General features: G+C 36.0%; 1 protein-coding gene across 2 annotated transcripts; it reads left to right on the top strand.

Moving 5' to 3' along the window:
• The first annotated feature begins 6713 nt into the window (after window positions 1-6713).
• Window positions 6714-17404, top strand: LOC132600697 (aldehyde oxidase 4-like). Of its 2 annotated transcripts, none has more exons than XM_060314025.1 (10): window positions 6714-6980; window positions 9504-11165; window positions 11505-11770; window positions 11894-12103; window positions 12193-12411; window positions 12879-13844; window positions 14107-14202; window positions 14771-14869; window positions 15281-15470; window positions 16618-16866. In XM_060314025.1, the coding sequence occupies exons 1-10, from the start codon at window positions 6833-6835 to the stop codon at window positions 16686-16688; spliced, it is 3927 nt and encodes a 1308-aa protein (XP_060170008.1). In that variant the 5' UTR covers window positions 6714-6832; the 3' UTR covers window positions 16689-16866. The 2 variants fall into 2 exon arrangements, with proteins under 2 accessions (XP_060170008.1, XP_060170007.1); XM_060314024.1 differs by lacking the exon at window positions 16618-16866 and adding an exon at window positions 16925-17404 and having other exon boundaries at window positions 6716-6980.
• The last annotated feature ends 4231 nt before the right edge of the window (window positions 17405-21635 follow it).

Genomic DNA, 21635 nt, shown 5'->3' with positions numbered 1-21635 from the left:
ACATACCTTTCGCGTTTAATCGATCTAGCGTTTGCTTATTCTCCTTCAATGTCGCGTCTCTACTTTCAAAAGAGGAGTCGTACTAACATTAGTCAATTAGCCATAAGAACGCACTACTATTCTAGAGAAAATTGGGCAGCACTTCCGTTGTTTATACTACTTTTCCCTTATTTTATATCAACTCCCAACATCTACAACACAACTCACAATATCGCAAGCAACAATCATCATTTATATACTTTAGGCAAAATTCACCATTTCTCTCCAATTTCTTCACATTTATGGTTATAGGTTCGCTATCGTATTTTCCCACGTATCACACTTATCTCATGGTCTACAAGTCATTTATAACGTATTCATACTCACAACACCCTAACATTCATGATTCAATTCAACTACCATTCAAACATGACACTATTCACTCTTGAATGGCCCATTTGCTATGTTTCTCTACAAGTCTGGTACCTTAACCTTCCAATACCTTAAAAAATATGTAATGGCCATGAAACTTACCTTGGATGATGGTTGAACAAGCCTTGAGTGGATTTTCCCCTTCTAGCACCAGAACTTTATCTCCTCTCTTTTGGGTTTTCTTGAATTAGATGCACTTGGGTTAGGTTTCATACACTTGGGTTCATGGATTTGGTATTATTGATCATGGATTTCCCTTGAGTTCTCTTGTGTATGAATGTTAGAGAAGGTTCTAGAGGTTTTCTTGGCCAAAAATGAAGAAAAATATAATTTTGGACGAGTTGGGTATATTTAAAATGGTCCAGAAAATTCTGGACCGACACAACATGCGGCACGCTTTGCGAAACGCAAAGCATGCTATGCGGGACGCATCTGGGGTCGCCAAGCTTGCCAGCTGACCAACTCTCACTGGCACACTTTGCGGTGGAACTGAGGAGCCGCATGTTGTGTCGCAAAGTGTGTCAGAGAGTGATATTTCGCCCCAAAACAGTCTGTCGTAGAATGGCCATACCTTTTGATCCCGTTATGCTGTGAGGGCCCACGACCTATGGTTGGAATGCTCTTGCAATTATCTACAACTTTCATCCTGTGATATTCTTCCCAAATTCCAACTTTATAATAGCGTTTTGGCCCCTCCAAACCAGATCATCCGAAAATGGTTCCTTAACTCGCCCCTTTTGGATGGCCTATGCCCATACTTGGCTTATGGGTCCTTCTTGAAACTTACTTGACACTTCATTACCAATATAAGGGACATTATAATTCTTTTCCAAAATATCATTAAGGCATCATGCCCTTCGTCAGTCAATTCACTGTGCATGAACGAAAAATTTTCCGAGGTGTAACACCAGCCCTAACGTGGCTAACAGTAGTACTCTCCAGGAGTACAAAATCGTTCAAGAAAGGAAAAGATATCTGCAACATTAAAGAAGGAATATTCCAGCAGTATCAAATCGTTTCAAGGAAGGAAATGCCATCTCCAACATTAAAAGGAATATCTCATGAAGTGTAATAATCTTGATGATTGATAATGTTGCCTCAACGCACAAGGAAAGCAGAAAAAGCTCTAGCCTTATTCTTGGAAATAGGATCGTTAATTCCGTTTCCAAGGATCAAATCCCTTAGGCTGATCTCTCTGCGTGAAGAGCCTAAAACGCTATAAAAGGGCTGCTTCACAAACACAAGAAATATGTTTAGTCTCATTCCCTCAGTGCTATGCTTTACTTTTCATAAACATTGTTTGTCTAAGTGATTTATAGTGTAACAAAAAAGAAAGGAGAGTTATAGTATAACGTGTGAGACTTTGTATCAAAAAGAATAAGAGTGATTTGAGTGTAGACGTTGGAACTCCACTCAAAACCTCCATTGTACCAAACCTTTATAAAAGAGCTGCAGAGAACACCCTTGCAACCCAAGGGGACTGGACTAGGATTCACATTGAATCTGAACCAGTATAAAATACTTTGTGTCATTTATTTTCTGCACCTTACTTTAGCATTCATTGAGTAAGCAGTCGACTAACAGATCGAAAATTTTTACAATTCACCCCCCGGCACTTTCATATATGTAGTGGTCAAAATCTCATACTTACGTTATAGCTACATTCTCAAAAATCTCAATATAGATAAGGGCATCCACCCTTCCCCATTTTTTTTTCCTAAGGTTGAGTATCACAACAAGTCAAGTGCTTTAAAGTTGACAGGTATCATTTTGTCCATTTTAGGATATTTTCTAGTAATATAGACTTTCTAATTCTAATTTTGTCAAACTTCCAATAATTTAGTAAAGAAAGTCCTGTTAGGTCTTCTTTATCTCACTAATAAAAACAAGAAAGTGACATATAGAAAGGTAGCTAACAAATTTACTCACTACTAGCTAATCTCATCACACTATAAATTAATCAATTTGCGTTGCATGGGTCTGTGTAAGAGAAATATTTTATATACCTAACTACTACAATTTATTTTTGATTGTTTTTTTTTCTGCTCAGAATAAAAAAGTCAAGAATAAGTTTAAATGTTATTTAATGGAGGGATCAGAGAGAAATGGAAATTTGGTATTTGCAGTTAATAGAGAAAGATTTGAGTTAGCATGTGTTAATCCTTCTACTACTTTGCTTCAGTTCTTGAGATATCAGGCCTGTTTTAAGAGCCCTAAGCTTGGCTGTACAAATACTGATGGGAGTATTTATCATTTAACCAATCACCACACCTTTTCTTCATGAGAATCAACAAAGAAAAGTGATGATTTCGTAAACAACTAAAGCATACATAGTACTGATACCAACTTTCAACCAATATAGTACTGATACCAACGTTCAACCAATATTTCAAAATTTCAATTAATTGTTACACCAACTAAAGTATCTTGTTACTCTTACTATGCAAGTTTGCCACCTTATTTAACATTAAAATTTAAGAGACCCTAATTCAATCGTTGAGAGACGAGTATTTCTCTAATGTAACACAGTCATATTTAATCGGGAGAAATGTTTTTTTGGTCCATTACAAACTTTTTTTTATTTTTGCGACCCTTTTATAAGAGATTCATTTTTTACACATGAGATATATGAAAAAAAAAACACATAAGAGATCTGAAAAAGTCATTTTCTTCTATTCAAATTGTAAGAGGGCAAGAGATCTCATTTCCTCGTATGAGTCCTCGCTGCTTCATTTAAGCTCAATTCATCATGTCATCATCATATTAAGTAAATACAAAAACAAATTATTTTTCAATTTACACGACGTAATTTTCCAACGAAAGGGTATTGACACTCCTCAGACAAGGTAGTTCTATCAATGGCCTATACTTTCTCAATCAGTAAAGACTTACCACACTAGGTATTTATATCAAACCACCAAAAAATATTTGTTCAAAAATACTGCTTATTGTTTACTGATACTTTTTCATCTCTCTTTGAGCCGGGGGTCCATCGGAAATAACCTCCCTACCCGTCAAAAGGTAGGAATAAGGTCTGCGTACACTCTACCCTCCCCAGACCCCATATGATGAGATTTTACTAGGTATGTTATTGTTGTTGTATCTCACTGATGTTACGTATTTCAAACTCCACGAAAAATTTAATGTTATTCCTGGAATTTCAAACTCCAGCACTGTGCTGAAGTTCCTATTGTCAAAGTTCCTATTTTTGAACTCTAATAACGTGTGGTGCAACTGTTCCTTATTTTAGTTAGGAATATCTTTTGTCTAGATACTAAAAACAACTACTTTCTAATAATATTTAAAGCGATGGTTAAGCTTTAATTGCCTACTGAACACGTACCACCCCATCTAACCTTTTTTGGGTGGAAGCAAGCTAAGTACTTTTAAAATTGATAGGTACCATACAATTTACTCCTTCCTATATGATTTTTTTCTAAAATGTAATTTAAACTTCCAATAACGCGTTGTTCTTCTTTTTACTAATAAAATAAACAAGAAAGTCACATATAGAAAGGTAACTAAAAATTTTACTCACAACTAGCTAATCTCATCACACTATAAATTGTTTCAAGAAATGTGCATGAATCTGTATGCGAGAGATATTTTATAATTTATTTTTCCTCTTAGAAATAACAAAGTTAAGAATAAGATTATATATTATTAGATGGAGAGTTCAATGGGAAATGGGAACTTGGTTTTTGCAGTTAATGGAGAAAGATTTGAGTTAGCATGTGTTGATCCTTCTACGTACTTTGCTTCGGATCTTCTTTTCCCTTGTACATAAGACTGTATGGTAAAAATAATAACTCAAAAGAAAGAATGCAAAATTAAGAATGCAAAATTAAGAATGTATCTTTCTCTTTTCTCCAAAATTTTAAGATTGTGAGCTTAAATTACAGAGTTGTGAGGCTGGTTCTTTTTGGTAAACAAGAGCTAATTCAAAATTAAATGTCTAGATATATAAGTCATTTAATTACGTGAGTAGTACTATGCATATGTGGCAGAATTCATGTCTAAGTGATAGAATGGGCCCTAAGGATATATATGTAATTGAACAAAACGTGTCTATTTTACCTTTCAAAAGGAAAAAATACACAAAATACAGGAAAAAATACATAAAATACAAAAGCAGACAGTGGCGGAATAAAAAATTTTATTAAGGGGATTCCGAAATATAAAAAAGTAAGGAGGTTCAACATCCATTACATTTACATAAAAAATATTTTTAACCTTGTGTAAATAGTGTAGTTTTTAGCTAAAGGGGATTCGGATGACCCCTGGCCCCTTACTGGCTTCGCCCCTGACAGCGGGGGCAATAAGTTTAAACCACAAATATCACAAAACACCAAAAATGCCCTCATCACCAAACAAACATGACAACGAGACATGCCTTCACCGGCACTTCTTATATACTAGCGGGATGTTGCCAATCTCTAAGTTTGTAAATTCCATTATGCTACTATAATGGAGTCTTTATTGTTTTGTTCGTTTAACCTCAAAAACTTTATAGATGAAATAGCATAAAGAATTTTCTTAAAGGTGTGTACTTTATATGTTTTCACATTTACTGTGTAGAAGCGAAAAAATAGTATTCACGAATATGAAAAATAAATTAATATTCAGTTTATTATGATACTTAATCTAAGTTAACCTTTAAATAAACATTAATAACTTACAATTTTGAAACACCAATATAACGTGCAAAAAGAAAAAGTTAAACTTTCCTGACGTATGAGTTAGAAAATCTGCATAGCATTAATTATGATAGGAGCAAATTTCTCCTATATTAAGAGTAGTGGGAACCACATGAATGAACAACTGTAAATATTTGTTTACAAGAAAACTTTTAGAATTACGTAAAGGACTGAACATTGCTTTTCTTACTCAAACCCAGAAGGTACAAAAAGTAATATGAGCCCAAATCAGGGGCAAATATAGACCTAGGAAAAGATGATATCATATAACATGTGAAGAACGACGCTCAGTAATATGCAGTACATATGTCTTTTTGTCCATTTCGGGAAATCACTAAAAAAAATAGATAATTTATGAAGTTTTAAAGTTGCAATTCGCGGAGATTTTATTTTTTGCTCTGTTAGTAAATAGTGAAGGCTAAAATTTCACAAATTATATCTTTCAATCTCCGTAAATTACTCAATTTTTTTTATAGTAAATGAACAACCATAAGGCCATCAAGTGCAACAGCCATAAAGCACAAAGGCAATGAAGCAAGCGGGGATGTCAACGGAGAGGTAGCTGCTTCAGCCCCTCTCCATGACTTCTTATATAGGAAGAGGAGAAAAAGGAAAAGATACACACAACACAACATGAAATAGTGACGGAGTCAGAATTTTTACTAAGGGACTTCAAAAATATGTAAAAAAAAAAAAAACACGAAAAAACCAAGGAGATCCAACATCTATTACATTTACACTTCAGCCTTGCATATATAGTGTAATTTTTGACTGCAGGGGGTTCGGGTGAACTCCTGATCTCTTACTATCTCCGCCCCTGACAGCAGGGACAATAAATTTAAAGCACAAATATCACAAAATATCAAAAATGCCCTCATTACCAAACAAACATGACAACGAAAGCATGCCTGTTAAGCTGTTCACCAACACTTCTTATACAGGAGAGAGAAAGAAAGAAATAAAGAATATATGGGAGAACTAGTAAACAAGCAGTCACATATTGAACGATAGCTAAACAAATTTACTCGCCAAAATGACCCATTATCTTGCATAGTAGGTTTAAAGTAGTACTTTAAGTATCATCTAAGCAGTTTTGGTCCTTTAAGTTTTTGAAAAGTGAGCACTTTCAATTTGCGTTAGATATTTACCAAATTTTGATTGTTAAATTTAACCGAAACTGTAAAATAAAAAATTCCTAGAAACATCAAAAATTTCTGCCAAAATTTCAGAAATCACAATAAAAGAAACTACACCAAACAAAAAAATAGATTAAAAAAAAAAAGAAATTGCACCTCGAAAAGTTGCACCAGACCCTTGAAATAGATCAAAGTAACATAAACTGCAAAAATTATACTTCCAAAATCCAAATATTAGTTCCAGTTAAATATTTTATGTTTTCACAATTCGGATTTAATTTAATTATCAAAGTTCCATAAATATTTCGACGGAGACAGAAGTGCTCAGCTTTGACAAAACTTAAAGAACCAAAACTGCTCAGATGATAACTTAATGGATTACTTTGAGCCTACCACCAAAGATAAGGAGTCATTTTCTCAAATTTACTCACTACTAGCTAATCTCATCACACTTTATAAATTAATAATTCAGGGAACGTGCATGAATCTGTATGAGAGAAATACTTTATACACCTAACAAATATTATGTTTCATTGGTTTTTTTCTGCTTAGATTAAACAAGTCCGAAATAAGTTTATATGTTATTTAATGGAGGGGTCACAGAGAAATGGAAATTTGGTTTTTGCAGTTAATGGAGAGAGATTTGAGTTAGCATGTGTTGATCCTTCTACTACTTTGCTTCAGTTCTTGAGATATCATGCTTCTTTCAAGAGTCCCAAGCTTGGTTGTGGCGAAGGTAATTGGTTTACTTGGTGTTCTGTACTCACTTCGGGATCCGATTAAGTTAAATTTGCGTCAGATAAATTCTATTTTGGAGGGTAACAAGCTTCTTACCACAGACGATCACCTTCTTTTCGAGGGTTCGAACCAGAGACTTCTGATAAAAAATGAAGAATATTTACTTGACAGTGGTCTCAGGTTAGAGCCTCGGGAATTGGGTCGCCTTTAGAGGGGAGCACTGGTTACTGAATGGGAGACCAAAAAATAATACTCTCTCAATCCCAATTTTGTGTGGCAGCTCTCGTATTTCGAGAATCAAACGAGTTTTTCTTTGATCGTAATTTTTTCATATAGCTTTTAAATATTTTGAATTGTCACTTATAGTATTTTTTATATAGTTTTCAAATATGTAATTTTTTATTTCAAAAAAACTTAAGATATTATGTGCGAAGTTACAGTCAAATTTAAAAAATTTGACTCTTGAAAATCGAATTGTGCCACGTAAATTGAGATATAGGAAGTAAACATTTATCGCGTACTTATAATTAATTAGTAAAAAATTATGGAATCAATTTTTTCTTACTTTAGAATTAAAAATGGAAAAAAGGTGTCCTTATAGTTGAAAGGGAACAAATAGGAGGATTTGCATTACCTACTACTCTCCTGTTTGACACATTCTTTTTAGTTTGTTTCAAAAAAACAAGGCATTTTTGCATTTGAAAACTTTTTAACTTTAAATTTCTTATTTTATTCTCACGCTCTTATAGTCACAAAAATATCATAACATGACCATAAGTTCTGAAATTTATTTTCTTTCTTTTTTAAAATTCATGTCCTGTCAAATATAAAATGAAATGGAGGTGAGTAGTTACAATTTTTGTTTGATTTCTTTCCTTTTCCTTCTCGTTTATGGGAATGAAAAGGAAATTAGCAGTGAAAGCTTTCCATTATATGCAACTTAATGGCAAACTTCTGCATTTTTTAAACATATAGGTCATAGGATGTACCATTAACTTCTTTTTTTGTATAATACTCCCTCCGGATTAAAAAAAAAAAAAAAAGTTCACTTGGTCATTTGCACATCCCTTAAGAAACTACTCACTCCAAGAAAAAATTATGTAAATTGACTAAGTTTCCTAATTAAATAGGCATTGGGATTTGATCACATAACACTTAATAGGGGCAAATCTGAAAAGATAAGGTTAACTGTTTCTTGATTTAATAAGTAAACATTTTTTTTGACCCCCCCAAAAAAAAAGACTAAGTGGACACTTTTTTTGATCCGGAAGGAGTACTAGACTAGATGCTTGTGTCATAAATTGAGATTTTACTTCTTATATTAGAGTGATATATGGGTCTAAGATGAGCTTAAATGGAGCGACATGATCAGTGAGGATTAATGCGAACCAACTTGCTTAAGATTGAGGCTTAGGTGTTATTCATGTTGTATAATATTGACATAAATGAGCTTAAATTGAGCGATGTGGTCAGTGATGATTCATATAGCCTACCTCAACTTAATTGGGACTCACACTTAGTTGTTGTCGTTGTTGTATAATATTGACATAAATGAGCTTAAATTGAGCAGTATATTCAGCGAGCATTTATATAGTCAACCCCAACTTACATTGATTGAGGCTTAGTTGTTATTATTGTTGTATAATAGTGACATAAATAAGCTTAATCGAGCGATATGGTCTTATGATAATTCATATATAGTCTACCCAACTTGCTTAAAATTGAGGCTTAGTTGTTATTGTTGTATAATATTGACATAAATGAGCTTAAGTTGAGGGATATGGTCAATGATGACTCATATAGCCTATCTCAACTTCCTCGGAATTAAGGCTTAGTTGTTATTGTTGTATAATATTAACATAAATGAGCTTAAATTGAGTGATATGACAGTGATGATTCAAATAGCCGGCACCATATTACTTGGGTTGAGGCTTATTGACATAAATGAGCTTAAATGGATCGGCATGATCAACGAGGATTTAGATAGCTGACCCCTAACTTGCTTGGGATTGAGGTTTACTTGTTATTGTTGTTAGATAATATTTTCATAAATGAGCTTAAATTAAGCGATATGGTCAGTAATAATTCATCTAACATATCCTAACTTACTTGGGATTAAGGCTTAGTTGTTATTATTGTTGTATAATATCGATTGAAATGAGCTTAAATTGAGTGATATGGTCAGTGAAAATTCATATAGCCAAAATTACCCCCCCCAAAAAAAAAAGGATTCATATAGCCAACCCCAAATTCTTAGTTTTGAGGCTTAGTTGTTATTATTGTTGTGCAATATCGACAGAAATGAGCTTAAATCGAGCATCATGGTCACTGATTCATATAGCTTACCTCGACTTGCTTAGGGTTGAGGCTTAGTTGTTATAGTTGTATAATATTGATGTAATTGAGCTTAAATTGAGTGATATAGTTAGTGACGATTCATATAGTCGACCCTGACTTGCTTGGGATCGAGGCGTAGTTTTTTTTTTGTCAAGAAATTAATTGCAAGTTTGATTGTTTTCAGGTGGTTGTGGAGCTTGTGTTGTTTTAGTCTCAAAGTATGATCCCAAGCTAAACAAAGTTGAAGATTTTAGTGTGAGTTCATGCCTTACACTTCTTTGTAGTTTAAATGGTTGTGCTATTACTACAAGTGATGGTCTTGGTAACACCAGAGATGGCTATCACCCAATTCACCAAAGATTTGCTGGTTTCCATGCATCTCAATGTGGCTTTTGCACTCCTGGAATGTGTATGTCGTTTTTCTCGGCTCTTGTCAATGCCGATAAAGGGAACCATCAAGTTTCTCCTCCACAAGGATTCTCTAGTCTGACTTCATTTGAAGCTGAAAAGTCCATTTCGGGGAACCTTTGTCGTTGCACTGGATACCGGCCCATCGCTGATGCTTGTAGGAGTTTTGCTTCTGATGTTGATATAGAGGATTTGGGACTCAATACCTTTTGGAAAAATGGAGATTCCACAGAAACCAAAGCGAGTAAATTGCCTCCCTATGATCCAAGTAAGGATCTTGTTACATATCCTGAATTCTTGAAAAGTGAATCCATCACGCGTTTGGATTCCACGAGGTATTCTTGGTTTAGCCCTGTTTCTATAGAGGAGCTACAAAGCTTGTTGAATTCTAGTGTGGCTGAAAATGTTGGGAGTGTTAAAATAGTTGTTGGCAATACTGGCACTGGTTATTACAAGGAAACACAGCGCTATGACCAGTACATCGATCTGAGGCGTATCCCTGAACTTTCGATCCTCAATAGGGATCGCAAAGGAATTGAAATCGGAGCAACTGCGACAATATCTAGAGTTATTTCATTTCTGAATGAGGGAACCGATGTCAATTTGGGATTGTATGGAAAGATGGTGTCCCAAAAGTTGGCTCAACATATGGAGAAGATTGCTAATCCATTCGTCAGAAACACTGCCAGTGTGGGGGGAAATTTAGCTATGGCGCAGAAGTTTGGTTTTCCGTCTGATATGTCTACATTATTTCTTGGGGTAGATGCTACGGTTAGTATATTGACCATTCATGGACGAGAAAAACTTAAATGGGAGGAGCTCTTAGCAAGGCCAGCATTAGACTCAAGAAGTGTGCTTCTAAGTGTTCGGATCCCTTTTAAAAAGGACGGAAATATTCTTCAGAACTTTTCAAAGTTTTTGTTTGAAACCTATCGAGCTGCACCGCGACCTCTCGGAAGTGCATTGGCATATGTAAATGCTGCTTTCTTAGCTGATGTTTCTCCCCGAAGAAACGGGGTCGTGATACATTCAATCAGGTTGGCATTTGGTGCTTTTGGCACAAATCATGCGATAAGGGCAAAAACAGTAGAGAAACATCTAACCGGGAAAATATTGAACGTCAAGACTCTGTATGAAGCAGTGAAATTTGTCAAGCTAGACATAGTCCCTGAACCGGGGACTTCATACCCCGAGTACAGGTCAAGCTTGGCTGTCAGTTTTCTGTTCAAGTTTTTGTATCCGCTTACCAATGTTGATTCCGCCGTTTCCAGTGGTTTGTTCGACGGAGTTGGTGAAACTTTTGTAGAAGATGGTGATACTAGTCAAGGAAATACACAGACAATACTATCACCTGCTGAGCAGGTTGTGGAATCAAGTACCGAGTACTATCCAGTCGGTGAGCCGATGAAGAAGTATGGAGTTGCCATGCAAGCTTCTGGTTTGTTTTCTCTCTCTTTCTCTGTATGTATGCATGTTTGTATTTCATCTTGAGAATTATAAGCCTAGTTAAAATTATGTGTTATTCTCTATTCCTACTTTCTGGCTTTGACAATGGTTACAGTTGGAGATGTAGTGATTATGACATAGAGTACATTGCATTTTCAAGTTTAAAAAGAGTAGCAATGAATATAGAGGATTCATATATCCGACGCCAACTAATTCAGAATTGATGTATAGTCGATGATTGATACAGGTTTTGTAGTACATTTTACAGATGAATTTGTTTTCTCCAACACAACATTGATTTTGTTGTCTATTGCTGTTTTTTTTTTTCCAGGTGAAGCTGTTTATGTAGACGACATTCCATCACCACCAAACTGTCTACATGGGGCAATTATCTATAGTACAAAACCACTAGCAAGGGTAAAGAGCATTCATCTCCAACATGAGCCTAATTCATTAGCAGAGGGAATTATTGGCATTATCACATTTAAAGATATCCCGAGCAGAGGGGAAAATGTAGGAGCTTTGAGCCAGTTTGGCCCTGAACCTTTATTTGCAGAGGATCATTGCGAATATGCTGGTGATCGAATTGCTGTTGTGGTATGCTGTCATTTAAGATTCTATCTACATGATCGGTTTAATGCAGCGTTGATTATTCATATACTCAGTACAGAAAACTCTGATCTAGTTCATTAAAGATGTTCAATTTTGGTGGAATGACAGGTTGCTAAAAGTCAGAGGTCTGCTGATGTGGCTGCAAGAACAGCCGTTGTTGAATATGACACGGAAAACATAGATTCGCCGATTTTAACTGTTGAGGAGGCTGTTGAGAGGTCAAGTTTTCTTCAAGGTCCCGTGTTTCTGGACACTGAACCGGTTGGTGATTTCTCAAAAGGAATGGCTGAAGCTGACCACAAAATTCTTTCTGCTGAGGTATTTTGTCTGTTTAAATATAATACGTTTGATTGTAAATGTATGGTAACACTTCAAATATATAATTGATCAGTATCGATTATTTCCAGTTGAGACTTCCATCAGAGTACTACTTTTATATGGAGCCACAGACTACCTTAGCAGTTCCTGATGAGGACAACACAATGGTTGTTTATGCTTCAACTCAGTTCCCTGAGAATACGCATAGTGTGATTGCTCGTTGTCTTGGTGTTCCCGAGCATAATATCCGCGTGAAAACAAGAAGGGCTGGAGGTGGCTTCGGTGGCAAGGCAATAAGAAATATGCCAGTAAGTACCTATTAACAGAAGAAAAAAACTGAGTTTTAGAAAAGTTTTGAAACATTAGCAATTGTTTTTGCTGTAATACTACTGTGTAATCATAGAAGGGTAGTCTTGGAGCAACGGAAAAGTTGCCTCCGTGTGACCTATAAGTTACGGGTTCGAGCTGTGGGATCAGCCAGTGATATTTGCATCAGGGTAGGCAGCATACATCCCATCCCATCCCTCGGGTGCGACCCTTCCGCGGACCTTGCGTGAATGCGAGATGCATCGTGCACCAGGCTGCGAAAAAACCCTCTTCTTTTTTATTTTTAAAACTATTATGTAACCTAAACTCTTTGTTAAAAAGGATAATAGGAAGGTTCAATAGGGAAAAGATCACTTTTGTTTACACGCAACGGAGTTTTTTTTTTGTTAAAGATTGTTATTCATTCAGAATGCACAGATTCTACTTTGAGATTTGTCTGATACTTCAGGTTTCCACAGCCTGTGCACTTGCAGCGTACAAGTTACGACATCCTGTCAGGATATACGTCAACAGAAATACTGACATGGTAATAACGGGAGGAAGACACCCCCTGAAAGTAACGTACAGTGTTGGATTCAAGTCAAACGGGAAGGTCACAGCCTTACATGCTGATATCTTAATAAATGGAGGGATATCAGATGATATAACCCCTGTCATAGCATCTCATGTAATCGCATCGCTCAAGAAATACAATTGGGGTGCCTTTTCTTTCAATTTAAAGAATTGCAAGACAAACCTTACCAGCAAATCATCTATGCGGGCACTGGGGGATGTCCAAGGATCATATATTGCAGACGTTATAATAGAACATGTAGCAAGTGTACTGGAAATGGAGGTGGACTCTGTCAGTAGCCAAAATGTTCATACTTATGAAAGCCTTAAATTATTCTACAAGCATAGTGCTGGAGAACCAGGAGAATATACCTTGCCTAGTATCATGGATCAGTTGGCGACATCCTCAAGATTTTTTGATAGAAGAAAGATGATAGATGAATTTAATGAGAAAAACACGTGGAAGAAACGGGGCATTTCTCGATTGCCAATCGTGCATGAAGTTACGCAACGCGCGACATCAGCAAAAGTAAGCGTCCTGCAGGACGGATCGATAGTTTGTGAAGTTGGAGGGGTTGAAATCGGCCAAGGGCTATGGACAAAGGTTAAACAGGTGATCGCCTACACTCTTAGTTTAATCGAGAGAAGTTGGAGCGAAGAACTCGTGGAGAAGGTGCGAATCATACAAATAGACACATTAAGCTTAGTGCAAACTGGACTTACCGCTGAAAGCACCAAGTCCGAATCAAGCTGTGAAGCTGCTCGACTTTGCTGTAATATCCTGGTTGAAAGACTGACTCCTCTGAAGGAAAAACTTCAAGAACAAAATGGTTCTGTCGACTGGACTACACTGATTCGCGAGGTTTTTCTTCTCTCTCTAATTAAAATTCTAGTTTCAAAAGATGACTTAAGTTCAAGATGTTAATGCTAATAATTTCTGGAAAAAGACCAGCTCAATTGTTATCATATGCTACTTTTGAAAACTTATTATGAATTGGTTAAAGTGAATTGCACCATGTGTAGCTGGAGAACGATTTGTTATACATTGTTTCCCATATGTCGAATATCATAAAGGTTCAAATTCTTAAAACACCATTATTCCGCGGGCCTATCTCTCTCTGCAGGCAGAAGCTCAACCAATAGATCTACAAGCACATGCTTATTTTGTCCCAGATTCAAGTTCCGGGCAATATTTGAACTATGGTGCTGCTGTTAGCGAGGTAAAGTTCTTTTATCCAGTTATTGTTCTGTTCAATGTATTGGCGTTGAAGCATTACATCCTATGTTGCTCGGACTCTCCAAAAATGTTGTCGCGCCTGTGTTTGATCCTCCAATAATGCACTACTTTTGGAGGATTAGACACGCACCTGGTGGCAATTTGAAGAGTCCAAGTGAAATCAGCTCTCACGATTCACTGAGTGCAAAGCATGGCATGACATTCACCTTTTGGAGCTTTTGGCAATGGAAACCAATTGAGGGTCTGTTTGGCTGTAATATTTTTTGCTTTTTTCAAGATTGTTTTTCGAAAACTTGTTTGGTTATACACTATGCCAGTTTTTAACTCCAAACTTGAAGAAAAGCTTTCCAAGATTTTCGCTCACAAAACATCAACTTCTTTTCCAGTGAAATGCTTGTCCAAACACAACTTCAACTTCCAAATACCATTTTTCAACTTAATTTCAAGTACCATTTTGTTTTCTTTTCAAATATCACTGAATTCATGTCCAAACGCCTACTAAGTGACCAACTGCAGCACTTTCTAACAATAAAGACGCTGATTTCTTGCAGGTTGAGATAGATATTTTGACAGGACAGCCAAGAATTATGCAATCAGATATTATATACGACTGTGGTCAGAGCTTGAATCCAGCTGTTGACTTGGGACAGGTTCATCTTTTAAAAGATTGTTGTCTCTTTTTCTCTAGATATTAGCATTTATAATCAGGAGCGGATACATAATGTAAGCTACAGGTTCTGACGAACCCAATAGCTTTGGTCTAAACCCTAGATATGTGTTTAAGAAATTTACTAGAACATACAAATACTAAGTTTTGATATCATTTATTAGCACTTGAAATCGTTGGACAAATATGGACTTTGGACAATATTTGCTTGAAGTTGAAAAAGAGTAGTATTTCGATGTTGCAGTTGTGTTTAGCATGAATTTCACTTGAAAAAAAGTTGTTGAAATTCGTGAGTGAATTTTTCTCTTGAAGTATATCTCTGAGAAAATTTTCAACGTTTCACTAGTATTACGAATATCAGAGTTCAGTATTCACAAATACTATATTTTTGCAGATTGAAGGGGCTTTTGTACAGGGAATTGGATATTTTATGCTTGAAGAATATCTTACAAACGAAGACGGATTGATGGTTACAAATAGCACTTGGACATACCATATCCCGACGATTGATACCATATCTAAGCGTTTGAATGTTCGTGTGTTAAACAGTGGACATCACAAAAAACGTATTCTATCATCTAAAGGTAATATTCTTTCTTCATTTCATCTTCTTTGCTTGTTATACTGATTGCTTCAGTGACTTGTGAGGGACTTCTTTAACTCATTCTCAATATGGTTGAGCACAGAAAACTTCTTGTGGAGAATGCTTCAAAGAATAAAAAGTGTATAATCAACTAGTATATTATAGATTTTGATTCAAATCAACTTTGCAATTTGCAACAGCCAATGTATAATTTCTCAATAATTTTAGGTGAAAGAGTATGTGAATGCTGATGATTAGAGTTAGAGGAAATTTCATTAGAAATGACTTAAGACCATCAAAAACAGAAAGGACAATTGCACTCTCAGTCCATCAGTTATTAATGAATTCTGGTTGTGGTCCTTGTAATATTAGACTAAGCATATTTAATCTTCAATTACTTAAATGTGTGTGTTTGTTCCCTTTATATAGGGAATATGTGATATTTAGAGTTTTAGACTATCTCAAAGCTATATTACCCTCAAATATGAAGTAACAATATTCAACATAATAAATCAATAACTGAATGAGTTTAGCGCTTAAAAATTCGTTAAATTTTTGAAGATTCATGGTCGGAAGGATCAAAAGTGAACATATGAATTAACTGAAGGTTAAGCATGCTTATCCAGAAATCACAAGGACCAAAATCAAGATTTTTCAGTATTTGAGGGACTAAAAGTGCTAATTTCTCAAAACAAAAAAAGAACAAATTTTATGGACTTTTAGAAACTTAATTAACTTGAAAAATCATGTTTTCCCCGTTCTAATCTGTGTTGCTCGGACCGTTCAAATGTTGTCGCGCCCGTGCTGGACTTTTGGAGGATTCAATATACACCTAGTAGTATTTTCTTAGAGTCCGAGCAACATAGGTTCTAACTGTTGTGTTGTTCAGACTCTTCAAAATTACCGATGGGTGAGTGTCAAATCCTTTAAAACTAGTACTCCCTCCGTTTCAATTTATGTGAACTCATTTGACTGGGCACGACATTTAAGAAAGAGAGAAGACTTTTAAAACTTGTGGTGCAAAATAAGTCTTGAATATTTGTGTGGCTGTAAATCATTCATAAAGTGAATTTGTTTCCAAATTAGGAAAGAGGTCATTCATTTTGGCACGGACTAAAAAGGAAATAGGTTCACATAAATTGAAACAGGGAGTATATTTTTGGAGGATCTGACGGGGTGTAGAAACATTTTTGGAGAGTCCGAGCGACATAAGGTATAAGTATATTCCAGTGGGAAGCATTTCTTGACTACATTGCTCGGACTTTCTAGAAATGCTGCCGCACCCGTGTCGGATCCTTAAGAAGTGCACTACTTTTGGAGGATCTAACACACACTCGTCAGTATTTTTTAAGAGTCTGAGCAACATAGTTTCTTGATAGTACGACTTTTGAAATACTTAAATAAAACAATTGCAATTATATGGATTTTTTAACATAACATGAGTACTTTTTGCAGCTTCTGGTGAACCGCCATTGCTTCTAGCAGCTACAATCCATTCTGCTATAAGGGCAGCCATTAGAGAAGCCCGAAAACAGCTGAAACGTTGGGGTAAACTCGAGGAGTCTGATTCGAAATTTTATCTGGATGTACCTGCCATAATGCCTGTTGTGAAGACAACTTGTGACCTAGACTATGTGGAGAAATACTTGGAAACTTTGATCAGCAAACCATCCACCTAAATTTCCGATTAACACGCTTTAATCGGTGAGTGTTCAAGGCCTCAATTTTACGAAAACATGTTCTAACGTCCCATACTTTGCACATTTGTTTTGGTACGAGGGTCGATTGGAGCACCAATGTGTATTTTATGTAAAGGTCCTCTAATGTCTAGATGAAGCTAAATAGTTAGTAGTACATTATTTTGCTTGATGACTATTTGCATTATTCTATTGATAGAAATATGAACAAATTCACTTTGTTCTTTGTGTGTATAAGGACCTTACTATAACCTACGATCTATAACAGGTAAAAAGAGAAAATGACATAAATGGTCTTTTAACTATGAGAGTAGGTTCAAAATAGTCCCTTAACTATGCACTTAACGGTTTTGGTCCTTTAAGTTTGCTACAAGTTAACAAAAATGGTCCCTCAACTATGAGGGTTGGTTAAAAATAGTCCCTTAAGTATGCACTTAACAGTTTTGGTCCTTTAAGTTCGCCAAATGTTAACACGTTTAGTCTTCGACAAAATATTCATCGAACTCTGTTTGTTAGATTTGACGAGAACTATGAAAAAATTAGCGAGAACTCACATTTGGGTGTACGCATTACTAAAGAAAAGGCCAAATACCTCAGGATAAAACCGACGGACATCAGTCGGTTATAGAAAAAAATAGAGGAAAAACCTACAGACTTGATAATGTCATAAAATAGTGTCTCGGAACACAAAGACCGACGGACTCTGTCGATTAAAACCGACGGACTCCATCGGCTAAGTAAAATACACTAGACTCATTTTTACTGAAAACCCGAAAATAAATTCTTCCATCATAGTGATTCTTTTAAAAAAAAAATAGTTTCTGCGCATTTTCCTTGAAAATAACCGACGTTCGTTCGTTAGTTTTCGTAAAAAATAATAAAAGCTAAAAAAAATTAAAAAATAGTGTCCCTCGATTTTATCCATCGGTTTCCGTCCATCATTTTTTTCGCTTGTTTTTAGTAGTGATAATTTTTGTAGTTTCTGCTATTTCTAATTTATTTCTAAGGTCTAGTGTATTTTACTTAGCTGATAGACTACCTCGGTTTTAATCGACAGAGTCCGTCGATCTTTGTGTTCCGAGACACTATTTTCTGACATTATCAAGTCTGTAGGTTTTTCCTCGGTTTTTTCCTATAACCGACTGATGTCCGTCGGTTTTATCCTGAGGTATTTGGCGTTTTCTTTAGTAATGTGTACACCCAAATGTGAGTTCTCGCTAATTGTTTCATAATTCTCGTCAAATCTAACAAACAGAGTTCGATGAATATTTTGTCGGAGACAAAGTGTTAACATTTGGCGAACTTAAAGGACCAAAACTGTTAAGTGCATACTTAAGGGACTATTTTTAACCAACCCTCATAGTTGAAGGACCATTTTTGTTAACTTGTAGCAAACTTAAAGGACCAAAACCGTTAAGTGCATAGTTAAGGGACTATTTTGAACCTACTCTCATAGTTAAAAGACCATTTATGTCATTTTCTCCAGGTAAAAATGTTGTAATATTGTTTCCACTTTTAATTCCTGTTTTGGTAATGGTTGCTTTATATTGCATCATGAGTTGAGGACTACTATGTAGAGCTTCAGTGATCTGGCTTCACACTTGATCGGTGGCGGCACAATTCATTTTCTTACTTTTGATCTTTAGTCGGGCTACATCCGATTTCTATTTTTTTTATAATGAATTGGTTACAAGCTCCATGACTCATCCGAGCTATATGAGGCAAAAACTCATCTCACGTGCAGTTTGGAGGCCAAACCCCACTGATAGCATTCACGGGGCGTTCTTTCATTAAAGTTGACGGATTTCAACGGAAAATTAAGAAGATGCTTATCGTAGAAAAAGTGTCGAAGGATGAACACAAAAATTATGGCGAGAAGTGTCTAAGTGCTATAGGTATTGAAAGGTCCAAATCCAAATCTAAGAGAAGGAAAATCTTTTTTTTTTGCGCGCATTGTCCTTCAAAGCGCTAGTCTTTAATTTCGCCCCTCAGATTGCCGGTCTTCAATTTTTGTCTTTTACCTAAAAAAGTGGTGAAAAATACCCCAAAGTTTTGGATTCGAACCCCGGCTCGGCCAAAAAAAAAAAATCACGAGACAAGGTTTCTCACAAGTTATAAGGCCTAACTTAGTTATGTTGTAGTTCCAAGTTAGGCCTATAAGGTATAACTTCTGTAGTTCTAAGTTATGCCTAAGGCAAAAGTTGTGCCGGAAGAGGGGGTAAAATTATGCCTTAAGGCATGAACTTCTATATAGAAATTATGCCAACTTCTATATAGAAACTATGCCTTACAATTTTTTGTTTTTTTTTACTTTGCTGAGATTCTGCAGAAGTGGCATAACTTTGGCCTGAATAGGCCTAATTTGCTACAAAATTCTGCCTTGCGAAATTTTGTCTTTTATACTCTGCTGGGGTTCGAACCAGAATCTCAGAGATATTTTCGGCTGAAGGAACGATTATATACATTCTCTATGGCTGAAGGTACCCCTATTAAAAATCATCTTGATGAGTTCAACTCTGATATTCTTGACCTACAAAATCTAGACGTTAAGTTTGAAGATGAGGATAAAGCAATATTGTTCGTGGTCTCCCTATCCTATACGTATAAGAATTTTAAAGAAATCATGTTATATGTTGGTAATGGAACACTGAGTTATGAGGATGTCAAATCTAATTTGTTGTCCAAAGAAAATTTTGATTTTGAAATGCGTTCTGAAGACAAAGGACAAGATTTGTCTGTTAGAGGAAGATCCCATGATAGAGGGAGTAATAGAAAGAATTTTAGGTCCAAGTCTAGAGGCCGTAAATTCAACAATGATAAATTCTGCAAATACTGTACGAAGACAAACCACGTCGTTGGTAATTGTCATAAATTGAAGAATAAACTAGAGAGAGAAGAAAACAACAAAATGCTACAGAAAAGTGTTGAAGCAGGAATTGTTAGAAGTGATTCCAAAGGTGATGTTTTGATGGATGTCTCTGTTGATAAGAAAAATTCTTTTGAATGGGTTTTTGATTCTGGATTTACATATCATGTGTGTCTTTATAAGGGCTAGGTTTAAACATATGAGAAAGCTTGTGGTGTTATCCTAATGGGGAATGATGCCCCATGCAATGTTGTTGGGATTGGTACTGTAAAAATTAGGACCCATGATGGTGTTATCAGGACCTTGACCAACATTTGTCATGTTCCTGACTTGAAACGAAACCTTATTTCTCTGGGTACTCTTGAATCTCTTGGATGTAAATATTCAACTGAAGGTGGAGTTCTTAAAGTTTCAAAAGGTGCTCTGGTCTTGATGAAAGGAACAAGACATGGGACTCTCTATTTCCTGCAGGGTTCAATTGTAACGGGGTCTGTAGCAGTTTCTAATTCATTATTCGATGATGATATCACCCGTTTATGGCATATGCATCTAGGCCATATGAGCGAGAAAGGTATGACCATTCTGAGCAAAAGAGGTCTTCTTAGTAAAACTAGTACGGATAAACTTGACTTTGTGATTATTGCATTTTTTAGAAACAGAAGAGAGTTAGTTTCTCCATAGCAAAACACCGTACACAGGGCATTCTTGATTATATTCATTTGGATTTATAGGATCCCTCCAAAGTTCCTTCCCTTGGAGGAAAACGCTACATGGTGACTTTCATTGATGATTTTTCTCGTAAGGCCTGGGTTTATTTTCTAAGACAGAAAAGTGAAGTGTTTCCCCATTTCAAGAAATTCAAAGCTCGAGAACCAGACTGGCCGAAAAATTAAGAAGCTCAGGACAAATAATGGTTTAGAGTTCTGTTGTAATGAGTTTAATAAGTTCTGCGCTATTTATGTTATTGCTAAACATAAGACTTTCGTTTATAAGCCCCAGCAGAACAGAGTTGTAGAAAGTATAAACAGAACATTACTTGAGAGAGCGGTTGCATGCTCTCAAATGCTGGTTTATGGCACCACCGTGATTTCTGGGCCGAAGCCATTTCTACGGCTTGTTACCTCGTCAATATGTCTCTACATTCATCTATTGACTTTAAAATTTCCAAAGAAGTTTGGCTTGGTAATCCTGTTGACTACTTTATTCTTAGAGGTTTTGGATGCACTGATTTGCTCATGCTAATAATGGGAAGCTAGCCCCCAGGGCTGCCAAGTGCATGTTTTTTGGTTATGCTTCTGAGTCTAAAGGATATCATTTGTGGTGTCCTAGCTCAAAGAAAATTATTCAGAGTCAGGATGTAAGTTTTAATGAGGTCGTTATGTTATCTTCTAGGAAAGAGTCTGTTGTTTCCTCTACGGTTAATGATGATATGAAAGATGCCAGTGAGAAGGTGGAGGTAGAAGTGAGCCATGAAGCTCACGAAGTTGGCCTTATTTCTTCTACAGTTCCTCAAGCTAGCGAGAAGGCTCCTGTTGATGAGCAAAGTACTAGTAGCACACGTCCTATCGAGCCACGGGTGGAAAATGATCATATTATTGCTCGT

Source organism: Lycium barbarum, chromosome 6 (assembly GCF_019175385.1).
Source record: "Lycium barbarum isolate Lr01 chromosome 6, ASM1917538v2, whole genome shotgun sequence".
NCBI lineage: Eukaryota > Viridiplantae > Streptophyta > Magnoliopsida > Solanales > Solanaceae > Lycium > Lycium barbarum.
Note: the sequence above shows the minus strand (reverse complement) of the source record. Positions and strands in the feature narration are given on the sequence as shown.